Source organism: Heptranchias perlo, chromosome 1, assembly GCF_035084215.1.
Source record: "Heptranchias perlo isolate sHepPer1 chromosome 1, sHepPer1.hap1, whole genome shotgun sequence".
NCBI classification, from domain to species: domain Eukaryota; kingdom Metazoa; phylum Chordata; class Chondrichthyes; order Hexanchiformes; family Hexanchidae; genus Heptranchias; species Heptranchias perlo.
Window position 1 is genome coordinate 86,424,718 of NC_090325.1, and position 24,205 is coordinate 86,448,922.

Consider the following 24,205-nt stretch of genomic DNA (forward strand, 5'->3'; position numbering starts at 1 on the left):
GTGTGTTGGGGGCGGAGGGGCTCCGAAAATTGCTGAAAGCCAGCGGGATGTTAATTTGTATAGTTTGTCAGATAGTTGAGGGACTTGAACTACTTGATTGACTCGACATTTTGGCAGGGGTGCGATTTTGAAGCATCCTCAGCGAGTTTCCCGTGCTGTGGGAAACACTCCCTGTTGCAACAGATGTGTTTCAGCCAGCAGCTAGTGGGAAATGCAAATGTTTATTTGACAGGTGGGGAGAAAACGTCATTTATTGCAGCAGGGCAATCTGTCACTTCAGACAAAGTTTTGGGTGCAAGATCTTTGTGTTTGCACTCAAAATTCTTACTTTCCACCCAAAACTCTGCTGTACAAACATATTTAACTACTTTGCGGACCCCCTCAAACTCATAACGCAGGATAGGGGGCACCATGACTGCATTCACCACTACATCCTAGGATAAGCAACGTCACCAGCCTTGCCAGGCACGGTATCCACCTCCACCACATGGAGCTCCACAACATGGTGCTGCCCCACAGGCACCTGCACAAGAGCACAGAGGGCAACAACAGAGAGAGCGATGTCGCAGGAGGCACTACCCTCGCAACAGGGTCTACAAATCGAGGCTCAGTTTCCTGGACCTCTCTGAGGAGCTGTGCATACAGAGGCTCAGAGTGAGTCGCCAGGTAGACGCAGACATCTGCAACCTCCTTCATGCCGAGCTGCTCCCGGCTGGGCTGAGCAGCATCTCCTTACTTGTTGCTGTCAAAGTCACCACTGCCCTCAACTTCTTCACCTCCGGATCGTTCCAGGGTGCCACCGGGGACATCGCCGGGATCTCTCAGTCATTTGCACATAAGTGCATAAGGCAGGTCACCGACGACTTATTTTTGCAGGGCCTCGCACTATGTTAATTTCCCTATGGACGACCTCAGCCAGACGGAGAGGGCAGTGAGATTCCATGCTGTGGCTGGCTTCTCATGGGTGTAGGGTGTAATCGATTGCACCCATATAGCAATCCGAGCACCTCCACACAAGCCAGGACTGTTCATCAACAGGAAAGGGTATCACTCCATCAACACTCAGCTCGTTTGTGACCACCGCAAGAAATTCCTTCACGTGTGCGCCAGAAACCTTGGCAGCTGCCACGATTCCTCCATCTTCCGGGAATCCCGCCCCTCTTCCCTTGGGGACAAGGGATACCCCTGCACACATGGCTCATGACACCTCTGAGGAACCCCATCACTAAGCAACAGCATCGATATAACGACAGCCACATCGCTACCAGGTCTACAATTGAGCATGCTATAGGGCTGCTCAAGATGCGCTTCAGGTGCCTTGATCGTTCTGTGGGAGCGCTTCAATACGCACCAGACAGAATGGGACGCATTATAGCCATGTGTTGTGCCCTGCACAACAGAGAGGGGTGCCGCTTGAGGAGGCTCCATCCACATCTGCCACCCTCATTGAGGAGGAGGAGGCAGAGGAGGAGGAGAAGCAACCCATGGGCAGAACAGCAGCTCACCCGGCTGCTCGTGAGGCTAGGGAGTCACTGATATGTGAACGGTTCTCCTAACATCAGACAGTGTGAAGAGTCCAGTCCTCACACCACCCGGATAGAGCAGCGCCCACACCAGCACCCCGCCCCACCCCTTGCACAAAACTGTCCTGCAACTACACATACACCCACTGTAGAGTGACCCAATGGGTGGCATCAAGTGTGGGCGTTCATGGTGAACATCATGAAAGGGCCTTATTACACAAGCCAGTCAAGAATGGCCAAGACATGGTAGTAGTGGCGACAATAATAATATTTAATGTGAGTTTAACAAAAAGCAAATATAAATAAAAAAACATGACCAACCGTCAAACACCCTTGTGCATCCTCTTCGGGCTTAGAAAAGCTTCGCCTTTTGCTTCTAACTACATCTACGTGGTGCTTCCCCTGTGGCTGCAGCAGAGTTAGTGGCAAGTTGCTCTTCTTCATGCCCTGACCGATTAGATGCTTTAGGCCTATGCCCTCTGGGTTTTGGTGCCCGTGAGGGCCCCTCCAAAGACTGCTCCACCTGCACCTGTGCAGGAGCAGACTCAGCCACCCGCAGCATTGCGGGCACTGGTTGAGAGGGGGACAATGGGTGAGACATGGGAGCGTTTTGAATGGGGTCCCCACTTCCATGTCCTCTTTCACCATCATCCCTCCCCTGGGCCAGGCCCACACCACTCCTACCATTGTGAAGCCTTGTAAGACTTATGCTAGTGTATCTGCCTGCCTGTTTAAGGCGGCAGAATGTTGTTCACCCTGAGACCGAACGGCCATTGTCACGGCCTGAATGGACTCATCTGTGAGCCGTGCTTGAAGCTCAATGGAGGCTAGTCTACCCTCCATCGCAGACATTCCTACACTTATCCGCGACTGTATGTAAGAGATGCTCTCACGTCCCTGTGACAGTATCTCAGAGATTCCCTCCCTTACCTGTGCCACCATTCCATTGATGCAGGAGTTGAACTCCTCTATCCTCTGCGCTATTGTGGAGAGTGCGTGTGGCACCTGTTCCAGCACCTCGCAAATGTGCTGCTGCCCCTCGATCATTCTCCTTTTAAATGATTGCCCCCGAGGTTCAGCATCTGTGTCCAGCTGAGCAAAGCCTGGAGAGGAGTGCGCCCACCGACGCAGACTCTCCACAGCTGCCCCTGTCACCAGTGTCTGCTCGTGCTCACATGCGTATGGTATCTCACCATGTGCGATCCCAACTAACTGGGGACTAGGATCCACCGAGGTGTGAGTATCTGTGCTGGTGGATGGCTTGCTCAGATGTTACGGTGCACCCTCAGAGGTCGGCAGCTCCTCTGAGGAATCGCACTCTGCCGTCACAGCAGTCGCTTAAGGCTCTGTAAGAGAACAGAAGGCAATATTAAGCATGATGACAGATGTGTCATGTTGCGATGAGCATACTGAGGTGCTGAAGATGACGAGGCACGTTAACATAATTTCATATTGTGTGTGATGAATGTTAAAGTTCTGTCATGAGACGTTTGTCGGGTGCCAGTCTCGGCATCCCCGACGGACAGGCACTCGAGGGTACGGCTCAGCTCCAGCGCCTCCTGCTCCGCGTCTGTGAGGACGATGATTTGTTGCAGCCCCCCTCCGGTCCTTGCCCTCTCCCGTGCATTCTGGACTCTCTTCTCCTGTAAGGGGAGAAAGTACAGACGTGTGAGTGAGTGAGGGTGAAGTAGCCAACTGATGAATGCATTGCTTTGGGTGAGGCTGACCATGAAAGAGGTGCATCAGAGGGTGAGTATAAGACAGAGCCATGACATCGTATGAGGATTGGGTTGAGTGGTAGTGGTGGGGTGACTAATGGGGAGGTGAGGAAGTGGTGAGTAAGTGCAGGTAAGTTGAGGATGAACCTTAAGTGGGTGTGAGGAGTGATGTGATAGAGTAGTGTTAGCAGAGCAGAATGAGTTGGGGGGTGGGGGCGGTGATGTGGAAGACGGAATGTAGGAGAATAAGTGTACTCACTTTGGCTGACCTAGTTAGGTCATTGAAACACTTCCTGCACTGGATCCAGGTGCGGGAGATGTTGCTGCTGCTGGTGACCTCTTCTGCCACCTCGAGCCAGGTCTTCTTTGTGGCAGAGGCAGGGCACTTCCTCCCGTCCACCGGGTAGAGGACATCCCCCCTCCTCCTCCTCACCCCATCCAGTAGCACCTGGAGTGAGACATCAGTAAATCTAGGAGTAGCCTTTCCCCTGTGCTGCTCCATTGTGGTGTGTGGGTGTTTGCTCCAGGAGCAGCCATTGGAAGACTGCCTCTTTAAATAGAGCTTCTCCAGCTGACAGCCTGTGTTACGTGGCTCCAATTGATCCACGAATGCGTGGGAAACAGACATATTTTATTGGGCGGTACCCACGTGCCCAATCGCTGCCATTCCGCCTCCCCGCTAATATCAGGTCCAAAGTGTCTGCAAAGGGATATTGACAGGTTAAGTGAATGGGCAAAAATTTGGCAGATGGAATATAATGTGGGAAAATGTGAAGTTATCCACTTTGGGAGGAAAAATAAAAAAGCAAAATATTATTTGAATGGAGAAATAATATAAAATGCTGCGGTACAGGGGGATCTGGGCGTCCTCGTACATGAAACACAAAAAGTCAACATACAGGTGCATCAGGTAATCCGGAAGGCAAACAGAATATTGGCCTTTATTTCTAGGGGGATGGAGTATAAAAGCAGGGAAGTCATGCTACAACTGTAAAGGGTGCTGGTGAGACCACACCTGGAGTACTGTGTACAGTTCTGGTGTACTTATTTAAGGAAGGATATACTTGCATTGGAGACAGTTCAGAGAAGGTTCACTAGGTTGATTGCGGGTATGGAAGGGTTGTCTTATGAGGAAAGATTGAACAGGTTGGGTCTATACTCATTGGGGTTTAGAAGAATGAGAGGAGATCTTATTGAAACATATAAGATTCTGAGGGGACTCGATAGGGTAGATGCTGAGAGGATGTTACCCCTCATGGGGGAACCTAAAACTAGGTGGCATAGTCTCAGAATAAGGGGTCGTCCGTTTAAGACGGAAATGAGGAGGAATTTCTTCTCCCAGAGGGTCGTGAATCTTTGGAATTCTTTACCCCAAAAAGCTGTGGATGCTGAGTCATTGAATACATTCAAGGCTGAGTTAGACAAATTTTTGATCAGCAAGGGAGTCAAAGGATATGGGGAAAGGGTGGGAAAGTGGAGTTGAGGTAAAAATCAGATCAGCCATAATCTCATTAAATGGCGGAGCAGGCTCGAGGGGCCGAATGGCCTACTCCTGCCCCTATCTCTTATGGTCTTATAGAACCGGCGCAGGCATAATGGGCCAAATTTTTTTTATTCGTTCATGGGATGTGGGTGTCACTGGCAAGGCCAGCATTTATTGCTCATCCCTAATTGACCTTGAGAAGGTGCTGGTGAGCCGCTGCCTTGAACTGCTGCAGTCCGTGTGGTGAAGGTTCTCCCACAGTGCTGTTTGGAAGGGAGTTCCAGGATTTTGACCCAGCGACGATGAAGGAACGGCGATATATTTCCAAGTCAGGATGGTGTGTGACTTGGAGGGGAACGTGCAGGTGGTGTTGTTCCCATGTACCTGCTGCTCTTGTACTTCTAGGTGGTAGGGGTCGCGGGTTTGGAAGGTGCTGTCGAAGAAGCCTTGGCGAGTTGCTGCAGTGCATCCTGTGGATGGTACACACTGCAGCCACTGTGCGCCGGTGGTGAAGGGAGTGAATGTTCAGGGGTTCAGGGTGGTGGATGGGATGCCAATCAAGCGGGCTGTTTTGTCCTGGATGGCGTCAAGCTTCTTGAGTGTTGTTGAAGCTGCACTCATCCAGGCAAGTGGAGAGTATTCCATCACACTCCTGACTTGTGCCTTGTAGATGGTGGAAAGGCTTTGGGGAGTCAGGAGGTGAGTCACTCGCCACAGAATACCCAGCCTCTGACCTGCTCTTGTTGCCACGGTATTTATGTGGCTGGTCCAGTTAAGTTTCTGGCCTCCTCCTGTGCTATACCTACTATGATACTAGGATACAATGATATTATAGGAAAGATATCGAAGCATTGGAGAGGGTGCAAAAAGATTCACAAAGATGATACCAGAACTGAGAGGATATCCTTATCAGGAAAGGCTGAACAGGCTGGAGTTCTTTTCTCCAGAAAAGAGAAGGCTGAGGGGTGATCTGATAGAGGTCTTTAAGATTATGAAAGGGTTTGATAGAGTAGACGTAGAGAAAATGTTTCCACTTGTGGGGGAGACCAGAACTAGGGGCCATAAATATAGGATAGTCACTAATAAATCCAATAGGGAATTCAGGAGAAACTTCTTTACCCAAAGAGCGGTAAGAATGTGGAACTCGCTACCACAAGGAGTAGTTGAGGCAGGTAGCATAGATACATTTAAGGGGAAGCTAGATAAACACATGAGGGAGAAAGGAATAGATCAGTATCTTGATAGGGTTAGATGAAGTTGGGAGGGAGGAAGCTTGTGTGGAGCATAAACGCCGGCATAGAGCAGTTGGGCCGAATATCTGTTTCTGTTCTGTAGTTTCGATGTGAGTCGATGATGTATTTGAATATTTTCTAATAGCACGAGTAGCTCAGGTTTCTTTGTTTTGTACGTTATGGCGCCACCTATTGATCATATCAGGTAATTGACAATGAGTAGTATATTGTCATTTATTGTCAATAATACAGTCCAGATGTAAAACACTTCGACCATTGTTATGTGTGTGTTTTTTCTCTCTAAAACACTGTCTAATATTCACCATAGCAGACACCATAGCTGCTGTTCCCAACTATAATAGGTCACTGGCACAAGTGATCGATTATGTTATTATCTGGTGTATGAGATGTCGAAATTGAGAGAATGTTTCATTATAGATATGAATGTTATGAGCTGCTGATAAATTGTGGTATTACCAATTGTACCAATAAATGTGTCTTTTGTTCCCCATACTGATGCAGGCAGGTATGTCGAAGTAAAAGCAGGGTATCCCTCCTCTGCACCAAAGAAAGTAAGTAAAAGGATACTCATTTAATACTGGCTGTCTGTCCTTCGTATAAAATTCTGTGTGTGGAACTGTGATCAGTTTATTACAAATCTGGATGTATTGTAACCTTATCTAGTTCTAAAAATATCTCACCAGAACCTAGACACAAAAAAATAATTAAACTGGATTTTAAATAGAGCCCATGTGTACCTGCAACCTTGGTGGCAAATATTGCTAAAATCCTCATCAATAGATTTTAAAGGAAAATAATTGGAAGATCTAACCGGAATATTTATCTGAACAGATGCCACTGAGTAAATAAAAGTAAAGATTGCACAAAATGCCACTTCTGTGTTCCATTGCACCTACAGTGAACTAGATATCTGCAGTGTTGGAAATTACATAGTGACATTGAAATTATAACGCAGAAACAGACCATTCAGCACAGCCAGTCCATGTTGGTGTTTATCCTCCACACGAGCAGTAGTCCATATCCCTTTCCTTCAACCCCTTATTTAACTTGTTCTTATTTGTTATCATGGAGACATTTTCAATTGCTGGCTGCCTGAAAAACAGGCAAACAGTAGAAGAAAATCTGGTGGGGACTTCGGACACCCATAGAATCATAGAAAGGTTACAGGAGGCCATTCGGCCCATCGAGTCCGTGCCAGCTCGATGCAAGAGCAATCCAACTAGTCCCACTCCTCCGCCCTATCCCCATAACCCTGCAATTTTTTTCCTTTCAAGTACTTATCCAGTTCCCTTTTGAAAGCCATGATTGAATCTGCCTCCACCATCCCCTCGGGCAGTACATTCCAGATCCTAACCACTCGTTGTGTAAAAAAGTTTTTCCTCATGTCACCTTTGGTTCTTTTGCCAATCGCCTTAAATCTATGTCCTCTGGTTCTTGACCCTTCCACCAATGGGAACAGTTTCTCTCTATCTACTCTGTCTACACCCTTCATGATTTTGAATACCTCTATCAAATCTCCTCTCAACTGTCTCTGTTCCAAGGAGAACAACCCCAGCTTCTCCAGTCTATCCACGTAACTGAAGTTCCTCATCCCCGGAATCATTCTAGTAAATCTCTTTTGCACCCTTTCTAAGGCCTTCACATCTTTCCAGAACTGGACACAATGCTCCAGTTGTGGCCGAATCAGTGTTTTATAATGGTTCATCATGACTTCCTTGTTTTTGTAATCTATGCCTCTACTTATAAAGCCCAGGATCCCGTATGTTTTTTTAACCACTTTCTCAACCTGTCCTGCCACCTTCAAAGATTTGTGTACATATGCCCCCAGATCTCTCTGTTCCTGTACCCCTTTTAGAATTGTGTCCTTTAGTTCTGCTCATTCTTCCTACTGAAATGTATCACTGAATTTTTCTGCGTTAAATTTCATCTGCACGTGTCCGCCCATGCCACCAGCCTGTCCATATCCTCTTGAAGTCTTTCACTATCCTCCTCACTGTTCACTATCCTCCTCACTGTTCACTATCCTCCTCACTGTTCACTACACTTCCAATTTTTGTGTCATCTGCAAATTTTGAAATTGTGCCTTGTACACGCAAGCCCAGTCATTAATATATATCAAGAAAAGCAGTGGTCCTAGTACCGACCCCTGGGGAACACCACTGTATACCTCCCTCCTGTCCAGAAAACAACTGTTCACTACTCTCTGTTTCCTGTTACTTAGCCAATTCTGAATCCATGCTGCTACTGCCCCCTTTATTCCATGGGCTTCAATCTTGATGACAAACCTATTATGCGGCACTTTATCATACGCCTTTTGAAAGTCCATATACACCACAACAACCGCATTGCCCTTATCTAACCTCTCTGTTACCTCATAATAAACTCTATCATGTTAGTTAAACATGATTTGCCTTTAACATATCCGTGCTGGCTTTCCCTAATCAATCCACACATATCCAAGTGACAGCTAATTCTGTCCCGGATTATCGTTTCTAAAAGTTTCCCCACCACAGAGATTAAACTGACTGGCCTGTTCTTGCTGGGTTTATCCTTACACCGTTTTTTGAACAAGGGTGTAACATTTGCAATTCTCCAGTCCTCTGGCACTACCCCCGCATATTAAGGATGTTTGGAAGATTATGGCCAATACCTCCGCAATTTCCACCCTTACTTCCCTCAGCAACCTAGGATGCATCCCATCCAGACCGGGTGACTTATCTACTTTAAGTACAGCTAGCCTTTCTAGTACCTTCTCTTTATCAATTTTTAGCCCATCCAGTATCTCGACTACACCTTCCTTTACTGTGACTCTGGCAGCATCTTCTTCCTTGGTAAAGACAGAAGCAAAGTAGTCATTTAGTACCTCGGCCATGCCCTCTGCGTAGAGTAGATCCATGAGTAGATCTCCTTTTTGGTCCATAATCAGCCCTACCTCTCTTATTACCCATTTACTACTTACATGCCTATAGAAGAATTTTGGATTCCCTTTTATGTTGGTCGCTAATCTATTCTCATTCTCTCTTTGCCCCTCTTATTTCCTTTTTCACTTCCCCTCTGAACTTTCTATATTCTGCCTGGTCATCACTTGTGTTACCATCCAGACATCTGTTGTACGCCCATTTTTTCTGCTTCATCTTACTCTCTATCTCTTTTGTCATCCAGGGAGCTCTGGCTTCAGTTGCCCTACCTTTCTCCCTCATGGGAATGTACTTAGACTGTACCCAAACCATCTCCTGCTTAAAGGCAGCCCAATTATAGTTTTGCGTGCCAATCTTTGATTCCAATTTACCCGGGCCAGATCTGTTCTCATCCCACTGAAATTGGCCTTCCTCCAATTGAGTATTTTTACTTTCAAGTGGTCCGTATCCTTTTCTATAGCTATTCTAAACCTTATGATACTATGATCGCTGTTCCCTAAATGTTCCCCCATTGACACTTGATCCACTTGGCCCACCTCATTCCCCAGAACCAAATCCAGCAATGCCTCCTTCCTCATTGGACCGGAAACGTACTGGTCAAGAGTTCTCCTGAATACACTTAAAAAATTCCTCCCCCTCTATGCCCCTTTTATTATTACTATCCTAGTCTATCTTAAGATAGTTGAAGTCCCCCGTCATCACTACTCTATGGCTTTTGCACCTTTCTTTAATTTCCCTGCAAATTTGCTCCTCTATATCCTCCCCACTAGTTGGTGGCCTATAGAATACACCCAGTAGTGTAATGACACCTCTTTTATTTTTTAACTCTAACCAAATAGATTCTGTCCTTGACCCCTCCAGGACATCCTTTCTCTCCAGCACTGTCTTTGGCAGTCCCTCAGGGTCGAGGATGACTTGCTTCCACTCCGGGAGGGTGAGTTCTGTGGTGGCTGAATAGTCCAATCCTGGAGCCGCAGGTAGGGCAGGTAGTGTTTAATAAGGCAGGTCGCTGGGTAATATTCTGCTTAATCAATACTGCCACACCCCTTCCTTTCTTTCTTTCCCTATCTTTCCTGAACACCTTGTATCCAGCAATATTTAGTACCCAATCCTGCCCTTTTTTGAGCCAGGTCTCCATTATGGCCACAACATCGTATTCCCATGTGGCTATTTGCGCCTGCAGCTCACCAACCTTGTTTACCACGCTTTGTGCGTTTACACACGTGCACTGCAAACCAGACTTAGATTTTCTTGCATTCTCTCTTAGTCTGATCCTACCTAATACCGTACTATTTCTTATTCCAGTGCTATCTTTCTCTCCCAATCCTTTGTGCACCTTGTTTCTCCTTTCCATTGCTACATCCTGGAGCCCACCCCCCTGTCAAATTAGTTGAACCCCCACCCCCCCAAACAGCACTAGCCAAACTCCCCGCGAGGACATTGGTCCCAGCTCTGTTGAGGTGCAACCTGTCCGGCATGTACAGGTCCTATCTCCCCCGAACTGGTCCCAATGCCTCCGGAATCTAAAGCCCTCCTGCACCATCTCTCCAGCCACGCCTTCAATTGCTCTATTCTCCTATTTCTATATTCACTAGCACGTGGCACCGGGAGTAATCCGGAGATTACTACCTTTGAGATCCTGCTTATTAATCTCTTTCCTAACTCCTTAAAATCTGCTTACAGGACCTTATCCCTCTTTCTACCTATGCTGTTGGTACTGATATAGACCGCGACCTTTGGCTGTTCACCCTCCCCCTCCGCTCAGTGACGTCCTTGACCCTGCCACCAGGGAGGCCACATACCATCCTGGAGTCACGTCTGCTGCCGCAGAAACGCCTGTCTGTTCCCCTAACTATAGAATCCCTGACCTTTCTCCTCTCTGCTCCCCACCCCCCCCCCACCATGTACAGCTGAGCCACCCATGGTGCCATTTGCCCACCTGATCCAATTTTCAGGCAGGCCTTTAAATGGGCGCCCAGCACTTATGCCTGAAACAGGAGGGAAGAAGTTTAAATATGCTAATCGGAGTCCTATCCCGGTTATAGAACCAATTCAAGATTTACTTCCTTCCCAATCTTAGTCCCTTTTGCTAACACTGAACTGAAGTACTTGTTAAGGGGCTCTGCAAATTTCTGTTTATTCTCTCCTCACTATCCTCTCCTCTCAGGGGTCCCATCTCACATTTGACAATTCTATTTTACTGATATATTTGTAAAATATTTTACTCTTTTTAATATTATTTGAAATTCTCTCTTCATACTCCCTCCTTGCTTTCCTTATCCTTATGTTAACCTCTTCCCTTATTTTCTCACATTCTCTCTTATTTTTTATCATTTTATCATGCCTATAGGCCTCTCTCCTTCAATTTTAGGATATTTCTAACCTCTTTATTTATCCACAACATTCTGAAACTTGAAGTAGTCTCCTTTTTTAATGGTATATATTTGTTCTACAACTCTGCAATCTCATTTTTAAAAACATCACATTATTGATCTAAAGTCTTGTGTGCCAATTTTTCTTTCCATCTCGCCTCAGTAGACTCTCTCCTCATCTTTCTGAAATCTTCTCTACTCCAATATGGTGCTCTTGTTTTAGTACAAACAAACACTTTTCTATTTGGACCTTACATCTTATCATATCATGGACACTACTCCCAAGGTGCTCATCCATATCTAAATCATCTACTAGATCTAGAAACCCCTTGGAGGCATACAAACATGGAGATTTTAATCCATGTTTGAGATGTATTATTTATAGATTTCAAAAAAAATAGTTAAAATAATAAACAAATGCTGAAATTTGAAATCATATATTCCAACTATAAAGTTAAAGAATAAAAGAGGGTAGATTTTTATCTTCACCACCTGGGCAGAAATCTGATGGAGAAGATCGTCCATCCGTAATAGAACTTGCCCAATTTTCACTCCAATGAAATCAGTTACTGCCAGATTACTACCCAGGTGGTGAAGACGAAGCTGTACTCCTTTGTACTTTATAAAAGAGATGAATACTAAAGGGTCTAGAGTAAGAAACTTCTTTGACCCAACATGTCAGACTGGCCTAGTTGTGGATCCAAAGGATTCCTAGGTTGCGGGCAGGTAGTGTTGGTTGGATACTGCTGTGTGTTCAGATGATGTTGACTTTTCCAACTTCAGTATTATGGATCATCCTTGCTGGTCTGAAGTCATGACCTCCATGTAAATGAATTTTAGTGTCTCCAGAATGTAATCCATGTTTTTTAAACTGCTGCTTGTGCAAGTGAGACTGAAAAGGTTTACACAAGGACTATATTTAAGTTATACACACATTATCCCTATTTTAAAAACAATGCATGTAGATAAGGGAGTATTTTGTACTGAAAGTACTCACCCTATACCGTCCTGCTCTTTTAATACTCCTTAAACAGAAAGAAATTCAGGCCTGTCTGGGCTGGTACCAGATGTGAAAGGAATAAGCATGGTCCTGATTGTATCTTTGAATTTGTCCACAGTCTGGCCTCTCCCCTGCTGTGCTGAGGAGGGTGGTGTGAAGGTCTAAACTATCTGACCCCATGATGAGGGGGATGGTGAATGGTTGTACTTTGGGGAGGGGTGGAGCAGGTTAGGGGAAAGAAAATGGCTGAATTGAAAAGTTCAAAGAATGCACAACAAATAAGAACCCTTCCTCAAGGTGAGTTGTAGATTATGAAAACATGAATCCACCTATAAAAGAATTTTATATTTCCCAGACTGTGGTCGGCGCCCAGCAATTCGACTCAATAAAAGAATTCTAGGAGGCCGAACTAGCCGTCCAGGGCGCTGGCCCTGGCAGTGCTCGTTGCAGAGTGAGCCTGGTGGACATATTTGCGGTTGTGTGCTGATTGGACGAAAATGGGTTTTGACAGTGGCACATTGCTTTGAAGGGTAAGTCTGACGACATCAAACCTGAAAATTGAAAATCCAACCAGTTAATGAGAGAAGTTTTAATGTAAAGAATCAAATCCCGTACGAAATGTAGAGTACCTGTTATATTGTAAATCATTCCCAATTTTCTTATTACCCTCTCCTTGTCCCCAAATTGTACTCTTACTGTCTATAGCTCTGACTAAAATTCTGACAATTGTAAACAATTTTACAACACCAAGTTATAGTCCAACAATTTTATTTGAAAATCACAAGCTTTCAGAGGCTTCCTCCTTCCTCAGGTGAATGACCTGAGGAAGGAGGAAGCCTCCGAAAGCTTGTGATTTTCAAATAAAATTGTTGGACTATAACTTGGTGTTGTAAAATTGTTTACAATTGTCAACCCCAGTCCATCACCGGCATCTCCACATCATAAAATTCTGACCACATTAATGAAATGGTTTTAAAATGGCCAGAAATCAGACTTCTACTTACTGTGTCACAAAGTGATAGGATGTGTATCAGTTCCTACGATTTTCCCAAGTGATAAGTTTCTGATTTTAACTGCGTTACCCCAAAGAGATGAAAAGAAACCAGGCAATTTTCCAAGGGAAGAGAAAGAAAACCCAAGGGCTCATCATTGCACGCTGCTCATGTGCACCTCTTAGCCGTTGATTATAGAAGAACGTTGCCAATGGATTTCTAGCCCGTTATCTAAGTTACAGAGGCTGAATGGTGTAGGGAAACTACTGTTTGAGATATAGGGGAGAAGTAAGAGCTAAACGGCCAGAAACTCCTTGATTGTGGAGAACTACTGTTAAACCAAGCTTACAGCTAAAATCTGAATTGGCACTCCACTAAACTCATTATAGATATTACAGACTAGAGGAGCAATATAGCAACTTTAAATGTTTGCTTATTAAATGTATCCTCCTTTCATGCACCTAGTTATACACAAATATTTTGTATTAACGCATTGTGCCATAGATAGTAGAGCATGCTTGACATTACATGTCCCTACATGATGAGTGCGTGATTTCAGGCAGGCAATCTGTCAATGAACGTGGGATGTTTCCCCACAGCAGTGAAAGAAAAAAGTCCTCAGTACATATAGGCTGGGGTTTTCCACTGTGGGCTCATCAGCCCATGATTTCCCTGTCCATTAATATGAATAGGGAAATATCACGGGTTGCGAGCAAACAACTGGGAAACCCCAGCCCTGGTGTGTAACTTGACCTTTCTTCGATACACATTATTCATACGGATGAGCAATGCTCGGAGCCTCTGAAGGAATAGGAAAAAGATCATGGCCCTGAATTGCCTCAGGGTTTTGGCCAGACTTCCACCGTAATTCTGGCATTATGCTGGATCCCTGCCATTTCTGGGATTTTCCGGACAGTCTTGTAAAGGATCAAACCTCAGCCCACCCCTCACAAAGCAAATTATGTCAGGAGGCACCTTCAGGACCAGGGACTCCTTACGCCAGATGTTCCTGTGCTCCTGGCTCAGTTGGGATCTGGCATTGGACTGGAGGCTGGTATGCCGAGTTCGCCAGGGAAGTAGCCTGAATCCCCGAAGACTGGTCAATATGTTTTTCTCGAAAAAAGTCAGGATTTGTTCCAATACATACGGGCTGAAGGGAGCGCCATGGGGGCAATTACCCTCCTTTAAAGGAAGCCAGGCACTGGATTTGTTAGCTGCCCAGGTCATACAAGCACCGGAGAGGCGCCCACGGTGGTCCATGCTCCCAGTCGCCCCGTGCAAATTACGTGCTGTCCTGCCGACCCCACAAACCCTGGCGGGTCAGCACTTGAGAACACTAGTGGGGGAAACTCTTGGGTAACTACCAGGATCACAGCCCATGGATTTTCACAGCTCATTTTTCTTCCTTCCAGTCTTTGTGCCTTTGATGTCATTGGCCTATATATGTTTGTTCTAACATGTTAATTCCATGTGTACTTATCTGTTTCTGTGCCCAGTCTCGGTTTCCTCTGTCTCTTGTTCTCTCTTGCTCCAGCCGTATATTTTTGTTTGAGAAAAGGTGGGAGCAGATTTTGGGAGATCATGGTGATATTTTATTTATTTCTGTGTGTCGCCATTTGTTCCTACCCTCAGCTACGTGTGTCTTTCTGTTTTCTCACATCTGTTTTGGTGGCAAAGGAAGGCTTGGAAGCAGCTGTGGGTGGGTGGGGGAAGCCAGGACAGCAGGAGGTCCAGGAGATGGTGGAGAGCAATGTGATGTCAGAGAGAAGGCCAAATCTGGGGAGGGGGTCAAAGGGGCCACAATCGGAGGCTCAGAAGTATTTGCAGTCTCATATTAGAAGGGCCAAGAATGGCTGTGGGGCAGGCTGAAAGAAGAGGAAACAAGTTGAAGGTGGCAAAGTAGAAGGCCTGGGAGACATGTGATACAAAACAGCAGGGAGAAGAGGACCCGATGAGAGAGAAGTTTTTTCCTCGACAGTAAAGAGCAGTTGTGGGGGCTCAGAAGGAAAGGCCAGGATGGTAATCTGTGAGAGCAAGAGGCAGGCCTGGGAGAAAGCAGAGGGTGGCCATGGTGAAGGTAGGAAAAGTGCGAGGGCAGCAGAAGACCCCAGAACATGGCAGAGGTCAAGATGGCAAGACATTGTGGAGAAAGTCAAAGGTTGGGAAAGGGCTGTAACTGGGACACCTGGAGACCAGGGAGTGTCTGTGGGGCACTCGGGAGGGAAATGCTGCAGCTACAGTAACAGCCAGCCCAGCAGAGGGCTGAAGCAGGGAATAAATAACAGCATAAGGCAGAGTAGGTGAGCACTGGGTCTGGGGAGGCAGAACCTCACCAACTAGTGGCTGAAGGCCTGAATATGCAGTGTGACAGGTAAATGTTTACATTTGAAATTCCATTATAAAGGTTTACATTGGCAGTTTCAATTAAAAACGTTGATATAAAAGTATTACCAAAATATCCTGACAACAGGAAGTTGGACAGGAAGTGTACACATACACAAGACTTCGAATAATATAATCGATGTGGCCTTAGAGTAGAAACAGAAATTAGTCAGCTGTAGCGATAAACAAAAATTACCAGGAGAGTTAGTCAACATGGAGCCGAGCTGTACAACTTTTTCTTTTGACTTGTTTTCTTTCCTCGGCAGCCGTGAAAATGCAGCTGCCTGGAGTGTTGTGTTTGGTATCAACAATCTGGACCATCCATCTGAGTCTACTCAGATCAGGAAGGTCAACCGCATTATTTTGCACCCACGTTATAACAGAGCGTTTGTTGATTATGACATCAGTGTGGTGGAGCTGCGTGAAGAGATCATTGAGACCAGCTACGTTCAGCCTGTCTGCCTTCCCAGAAAACAGCAAGTGGCAGAACCAGATACCTACTGCTTCATCACAGGGTGGGGGCACACAGGCAACAGAGGTAAGATAGGCAAATGAAAACCAATCCTTTGACAACAATGTTTACTTGGATCAGTTGGTAACACTCTTGCCTCTGAGTCAGCAGGATGTCGGATGAGCCCATGGCCATGACTGAAGCAAATAATCCAGGCTAATATTCCAGGTTAACAATGCAGTACTGAGGAGCTTGTTGGAGGTGGCATCCTTCAGATAAAACATTAAACCAAGGTCCATCTTACTATTCCAGTGGTTCAGGTTTGAGGTGTTCTGGCCCCTCAACTAACCAACGCTACCAAAAAGATTGTTGTTTGAGAGACCTTGATGCACACAAAATGGCTACAAAACAACAATCACTGCATTTCAAAGCAATTCATTAGATGTAAGATGCTTTGAAATGTTTTGGAGAGATATGATAACACACTATGTACATCATAGTCACAACTTGCAAGTACTGTGGGTTGGATTTCCATTTTTTATTTTGGCATTTACACAAAAAAGATAAAATGTCACTGTATATATGGACGACACCATTCTAGCCTCTTTATTGATGCACTTCCGTCACGCTCGATTCTTGCAGGTTTTATTGGATAATCAAAGATGTGAGAGATTTCCAAGTTCTCAAGTCAATTATTAAATGTCCTTTATGGAGGAAAACTGGAATATGTGTCTCAAGGTATAGAAATATGCAGTTCCCTAATACAAGGAAACCAGTTACCTTAAATGCGACAGTGCAGCAAATACAGGCCTGTTTTGAATCAATGAACCCATTCTACATTCTGACTTAAGACCCGTGCGTTTGTAACTCTTGTTCGACGAGGATGTGGTTACAAATGGAAAGTCTGTGTGGAACAATGGGATAACATTTCCACAGGGATTCTCCTGATCCCCCACCATAATTTGGGTGGAAACCCCGGGGAAAAGGTGTAAATGGCCATTTATTCTGATTCTCTGGGGGTTTGGCAAAATTAAGGCAGGGGATCAGAAGAACTCCCACGGAAATTCTGCCCCAATATATCATTAAAGTGGAAGCTGTGGGTCTATACTATTCACTGTAAAGTACGGAACTGGATATACTATATGTCATATTCCAAATATGGGCCTTGTACAAATGAAACACTCACACTTTAAATGCTTATGGGCAGAGATCTCACACTGAGTAAAATGCATATCATGAAACGGATACTCACAGTCCATTATAAATTTGAGGGATAGTAATGCGGTACAAGGTAGCAACTTCAATGTTCTCTTTTAACTTTTATTTCAGTACCGTTCAAACTCCAGGAAGGAGAGGTCCGCATTCTCTCACTTGATCGTTGTCAGACATATTTTGATACTAAAACAATCACTTCTCGAATGTTATGTGCAGGCTACGAACCTGGAACAGTGGACTCTTGCATGGTAAGGGGGTAATGAAGACAAATTCTGGATTAATCCCTTTGTTCATGTGCTCATTAAAGTTTAGGTGAGAGATTACAGAAAATAATTCCAATTTGCATTTCCTAATTACAATTACTTGCCAGTCAGGCACGCTGTAAATAGTTAGTGGCTGATTTTTGTGAGGCCCTGCTGGTGACATGTGGCCTCATTGGCTGCAGGTGGGAGCAACTCACCTGCTCGACACTGCATTTTGCAGAGGCCGATTTGAGGCGAGAAAATGAAGCCAAACTACTGGCATGTGCGGCCTCATTTAAATAGAATTATTATTAAAATAATTTCTGGTCTTCAGGTGAGGCTCTGCCCACAGCTCGCACTTTGTCCATGAACATCAGTGTGTGGGAACTTCTGGGACTTGGTGTTCTCAAGTAGGCTTCTTAAAAAAGAGCTGAGAGTTTTTAATCGCTGTGATTTTTTTTTGGTGCAAGGGGTGGGTGTTCAATGGCATCTTGCTCCACACATTAATTCATTTTGCTAAGTAGTCTGCCTCTTTTGCATTTTGTTTTTTTTATCCTGTCAAAACTTTGCTTCATTATTGCTGCTGCCATTTGAATTGCACCAAACAAAAAGGTGAGGATGGGTATTCCAAACATGCCACATAATGGAGATCAGGAAGAAGAGTTTGTGAGGGGTCAACAAATGCAACAACATCTGTGGCATTTTGTCTGCGTTTATAGATGCCTCCATATGTGGGCATCAGAGCACCTCATAAAATGGCCTTGTCTTCAGGCCAAGCAATGGTTTGAATCAATGAATGTCCAGGTGATATGTGACCATAGAAGTATTATTGCACGTAAATGGGTATTATCCTGGAAGCAGCTGTGATGCCTTCATTATACAGCAGTTGATAGACATTTACAGCACAGAACAAGGCCAAATCAGCCTATCATGCGCCTGTCTCTCTTTGATAGAGCAATTCAAAACTAATCCCATGCCCTGCTCTCTTCCCATAGCTTTGTATCTTCTTGTGCTTCAAAATGTTTATCTACTTTTGGCTTAAAAGGTTTCTGCTTTGACTGTTCCCTTTGGCAAAGCATTCTGTGCCTCAACATGCCACTATGTAAAAAAAATTCTCATAACCTCTCTTGCCACTCTTTCAGTGAGAATTTCAAATTGATGCTACTGACTCCATAGCCAACTGAGAGAGATTTTCTCTATTCACACTATCAATTTTGACTATGATCCCAATGCTTTTCTCATTGGGATCATGGTCAAAAGGCTGTAACATTACTGAAACAATAACAGTTGATCCAGGGTCAACAATCCCACTGTTAGGCCGTTCACAGTACTGGCGCGGTGCTGTAGTCTTCGCTTTGAAGCATACCCTCTTATCTGCTGGATTTTTCAATTTAAAAAGCTCTATTATATCTCCTCTTAGCCTCTCTGCTCCAAAGGAAATAGACCCAGTATCTTAAGTTTCTCCTCGTAATAATAGTTTCCAACCCTAACACCATTCTGGTGAATTTATGCTGTACACACTCTTCACTTTAACATTCTTTTAATAATGGGATGCCTAAAACTGGACACAGTGCTCTAACCATGGTGTAATGAATGTTTTGTATAAATTTATCATTATTTCTTTAGTCTTGTACTCTATGCTTATTTATAGTATAAAACCAAAATGTTATTTTTATGGCTTTTTCTACCGGCACTTACAAGGAATTAGGCATTTGAAGCCTAGTTCTCCCATTTTCTTCCACACCCTTCAGTGTTTTTCCACTGAATATATACATCCATTCTTTGTTTTTCCTCCCAAAATGTATTTCCTCACATTTATATCTGTATTGAATTACATTTGCTAACTAACTGCCCATTCCTCTAACCTGTCTGTCTTCCTGAAGTCATATACGGTCCTCCTCACTAGTTTGCCAAACTCTCTACTTTTGTTTCATCAGCAAGTTCTGACTCCTAGGGTGCATCACTTGTAACTCTTCTCTAACCTGAGCAACAGATATTAGATCTAACTCTTTAGTTCCTGTCCATCAACCAACTTTCTATTCATGCTGCTGCATTTCCTCTTATACCGCATGCCAGAATCTTTGTAACAATTTTTCTGTGAGACACCTTACTGCAAACCTTCTGAAGATCCATATACAACACATCTACTGCATCCCCTTTCTCGATCCAATTGGTCACTTCTTCAACAAACCCTATTTAACTTGCCTTTAACAAATCCATGTTGGATGCCCTTGATTATCCTCTGCACCTCTAAATGCTCATTAATTTGATTTCAAATTTTGGATTTCAAGAATTTGCCCACAACTCATGTGAGACTAGATGGTTTATAGTTACCTGTTTTATCCTTCTCTCTTGAACAGAATTGTTACATTAGCTACTCTCCAATGCTCTGGCATAATTTGTATATCTAAGGAAGAGTGAAAAATTGTGCTCAGAGCCTCTGTTATCTCCCCTCTGACTTCTGTTAACAACCTAGGGTGCATGTTATCAGGGCCTGGTAACATCTTTCAATTCTGTTCATTTTTTCAGAACCAAATCCTTTTCTACAGTTATCTCCATATCCTCCTCAAGTGCGTGAGTCCTGCATGGTGTGTTGCCTCCCTAGTGCCAGGGTAAAGGACATCACTGAGAGGGTGCAGAACATTTTGAGGGGGGGAAGGGGAACAGCCAGACTTTGTTGTCCATTTGGGAACCAATGACATAGGAAGGAACAGGCTCGAGGTCCTGCAGTCAGAGTTTCAGGAGCTAGGGAGGAAGTTAAAAAGCAGGACCTCAAAGGTAGTAATCACTGGATTACTCCCAGTGCCACTGGTTAGTGAGTATAGGAATAGTAGGATAAGACAGGTTAATGCGTGGCTGCAGCAATGGTGCTGGAGGGAGGGCTTCAGATTTCTAGGGCATTGGGACCAGTTCTGGGGCAGGAGAGATCTGTTCAAGGTGGACAGGTTGCACCTCAACAAAGCTGGGACCAATGTCCTCGCGGGGAGGTTAACTAGTGCTGTGGGGGAGGGTTTAAACTAATTTGGCAGGGGGATGGGCACCAGGATGAAACATTAGAGAGGAGAAACAAGGTGCACAGAGGACTGGGAGAGACAAATAGCACTAGAGTAAAGAATAGTTCAGAAATAGGAAGAATCAGACGGGGGCAAATGCAAGGCAGTGTAAGATGAGTTTGGAGTGCACGTGCGTAAATGCACGTAGTGGGATAAATAAGGGAGGTGAGCTGTAGGCACAAGTCACCACATGGGAATATGATATAGTGGCAATAATAGAGACTGGGCTCAAAGAAGGGGAGGATTGGGTACTTAATATTCCTGACTACAAGGTATTCAGGAAAGATAGAAAAGGAAAGAAAGGAGGGGGGTTGGCAGTATTGATCAGGAAAACTATTATAGCACTGGAATGGGATGATGTAGTTGAGGGGTCAAAGACAGAATCTATTTGGTTAGAATTAACAAAAACAACAACAACTTGCATTAGCGCCTTTAACGTAGTAAAACGTCCCAAGGCGCTTCACAGGAGCGTTCTCAAACAAAACTTGATATCGAGCCACATAAGGAGATATTAGGAAAGGTGATCAAAAGCTTGGTCAAAGAGGTAGGTTTTAAGGAGTGTCTTAAAGGAGGAGAGAGAGGTAGGGAGGCAGAGAGGTCTGGGGAGGGAATTCCAGAGCTTAGGGCCTAGGAAGCTGAAGGCACAGCTGTCAATATGGAGCGATTAAAATCAGGGATGCGCAAGAGGCAAGAATTGGAGCAGAGCAGAGATCTCGGAGGTTTGTAGGGCTGGAGGAGGTTACAGAGATAGAGAGGGGAGAGGCCATGGAGCGATTTGAAAACAAGGATGAGAATTTTAAAATCCCAGACTGGGAACAATGTAGATCAGCGAGCACAGGGGTGATGGGTGAACGGGACTTGGTGTGAGTTAGGATACGGGCAGCAGAGTTTTGGAGGAGCTCAAGGCATGGATGAGGGTTTCAGCAGCAGATGAACTGAGGCAGGGGCGGAGATGGGTGATGATATAGAGGTGGAAGTAGGCGGTCTTGGTGATGGGGCGGATATGTGGGCGAAAGCTCATCTCAGGGTCAAATAGGACGCCAAAGTTGCGAATGGTCTGGTTCAGCCTCAGACAGTGGCCAGGGAATGGAGTTTGCAGTGGGAACCAAAGACAACGGCTTTGGTCTTCCCGATATTTAGGAACAATTATTAAGGAAAAATAGAGGAGTTATTGCGCTGCTGGGTATATACTATAGGCCACCAAATAGTGGGAAGGAGATAGAGGAGAACATTTAGGAACACAAGAACAGGAGTAGGCCATTCAGCCCCTCGTGCCTGCTCTGCCATTTGATAAGATCATGGCTGATCTGTGATCTAACTCCATATACCTGCCTTTGGCCCATGTCCCTTAATACCTTTGGTTGCCAAAAAGCTATCTATCTTAGATTTAAATTTAGCAATTGAGCTAGTATCAATTGCCGTTTGCGGAAGAGAGTTCCAAACTTCTACCACCCTTTCTGTGTAGAAATGTTTTCTAATCTCGCTCCTGAAAGGTCTGGCACTAATTTTTAGACTGTGCCCCCTACTCCTAAAATCCCCAACCAGCGGAAATAGTTTCTCTCTATCCACCCTATCTGTTCCCCTTAATATCTTATAAACTTCGATCAGATCACCCCTTAACCTTCGAAACTCTAGAGAATACAACCCCAATTTGTGTAATCTCATAACTTAACCCTTGAAGTCCGGGTATCATTCTAGTAAACTTACGCTGCACTCCCTCCAAGGCCAGTAGGTCCTTCCGAAGGTGCGGTGCCCAGGGTTTTGTATAGCTGCAGCATAACTTCTGCCCCCTTGTACTCTAGTCCTCTAGATATAAAGGCCAGCATTCCATTAGCCTTCTTGATTATTTTCTGCACCTGTTCATGACACTTCAATGATCTATGTACCTGAACCCCTAAGTCCCTTTGGACAGCCACTGTTTTTAACTTTTTACCATTTAGAAAGTACCCTGTTCTATCCTTTTTTGATCCAAAGTGGATGACCTCACATTTGTCTACATTGAATTCCATTTGCCACAGTTTTGCCCATTCACCTAATCTATCAATATCGCTTTGTAATTTTATGTTTTCATCTACACTGCTTACAATGCCACCAATCTTTGTGTCATCGGCAAACTTAGATATGAGACTTTCTATGCCTTCATCTAACTTGGATATGAATGTAAAAGGTATGATCAGTAAGTTCGCTGATGATACAAAAATTGGTAGGGTGATAAATAGCGAGGAGGATAGCCTCAGTCTGCAGGACGATATAGATGGGTTGGTCAGATGGGCGGAACAGTGGCAAATGGAATTTAACCTGGAAAAGTGCGAGGTGATGCACTTTGGAGGGACTAACAAGGCAAGGGAATACACAATGAATGGGAGGACCCTAGGCAAGACAGAGGGTCAGAGGGATCTTGGTGTGCAAGTTCACAGATCCCTGAAGGCGGCGGAACAGGTAGATAAGGTGGTAAAGAAGGCATATGGGATACTTGCCTTTATTAGCCGAGGCATAGAATATAAGAGCAAGGAGGTTATGATGGAGCTGTATAAAACACTGGTTAGGCCACAGCTGGAGTACTGTGTGCAGTTCTGGTCGCCACACTACAGGAAGGATGTGATCGCTTTGGAGAGGGTGCAGAGGAGATTCACCAGGATGTTACCAGGGCTGGAGCGCTTCAGCTATGAAGAGAGACTGGGAAGATTGGGTTTGTTTTCCTTGGAGCAGAGGAGGCTGAGGGGGGACATGATTGAGGTGTACAAAATTATGAGGGGCACAGATAGGATGGATACTAAGGAGCTTTTTCCCTTCGTTGAGGGTTCTATAACAAGGGGACATAGATTCAAGGTAAAAGGCGGGAGGTTTAGAGGGGATTTGAGAAAGAACTTTTTCACCCAGAGGGTGGTTGGAGTCTGGAACTCACTGCCTGAAAGGGTTGTGGAGGCAGGAACCCTCACAACATTCAAGAAGCATTTGGATGAGCACTTGAAATGCCATAGCATACAAGGCTACGGACCAAATGCTGGAATATGGGATTAGAGTAGACAGGGCTGATGGCCGGCGCGGACACGATGGGCCGAAGGGCCTCTATCCGTGCTGTATAACTCTATGACTCTATGACTCTAAGTCGTTAACAAATATTGTGAATAATTGAGGCCCCAAGACAGATCCCTGCGGGACTCCACTAGTCACATCCTGCCAATGTGAGTACCTACTCTCTGTCGCCTTTCGCTCAGCCAACTTCCTAACCAAGTCCGTACTTTTCCCTCGATTCCATGGGCTTCCATCTTAGCTAACAGTCTCTTATGTGGGACCTTATCAAATGCCTTCTGGAAGTCCATATAAATAACATTCATTGACATTCCCCTGTCCACTACTTTAGTCACCTCTTCAAAAAAATTAAATCAGGTTTGTCAGGCATGACCTACCTTTCACAAATCCATGCTGGCTCTCTCTGATTAACTGAAAATTCTCGAGGTGTTCAGTCACCCTATCCTTAATTATAGACTTCAGCATTTTCCCCACAACAGATGTTAGGCTAACTGGTCTATAATTCCCCGGTTTCCCTCTCCTTTCTTAAAAAGCGGAGTGACGTGCAATTTTCCAATCTAGAGGGACAGT

At 44.9% G+C, this 24,205-nt stretch overlaps 1 protein-coding gene across 1 annotated transcript in view; it reads left to right on the forward strand.

Moving 5' to 3' along the window:
• corin (corin, serine peptidase) overlaps window positions 1-24,205 on the forward strand; it is a 184,216-nt gene that overhangs the window by 151,243 nt on the left and 8,768 nt on the right. The window contains exons 17-20 of the mRNA XM_068007804.1: window positions 6,479-6,528; window positions 12,623-12,797; window positions 15,908-16,179; window positions 17,422-17,555. Coding sequence (XP_067863905.1) covers window positions 6,479-6,528; window positions 12,623-12,797; window positions 15,908-16,179; window positions 17,422-17,555 — 631 coding nt within the window. The remainder of the gene's footprint in view (window positions 1-6,478; window positions 6,529-12,622; window positions 12,798-15,907; window positions 16,180-17,421; window positions 17,556-24,205) is intronic.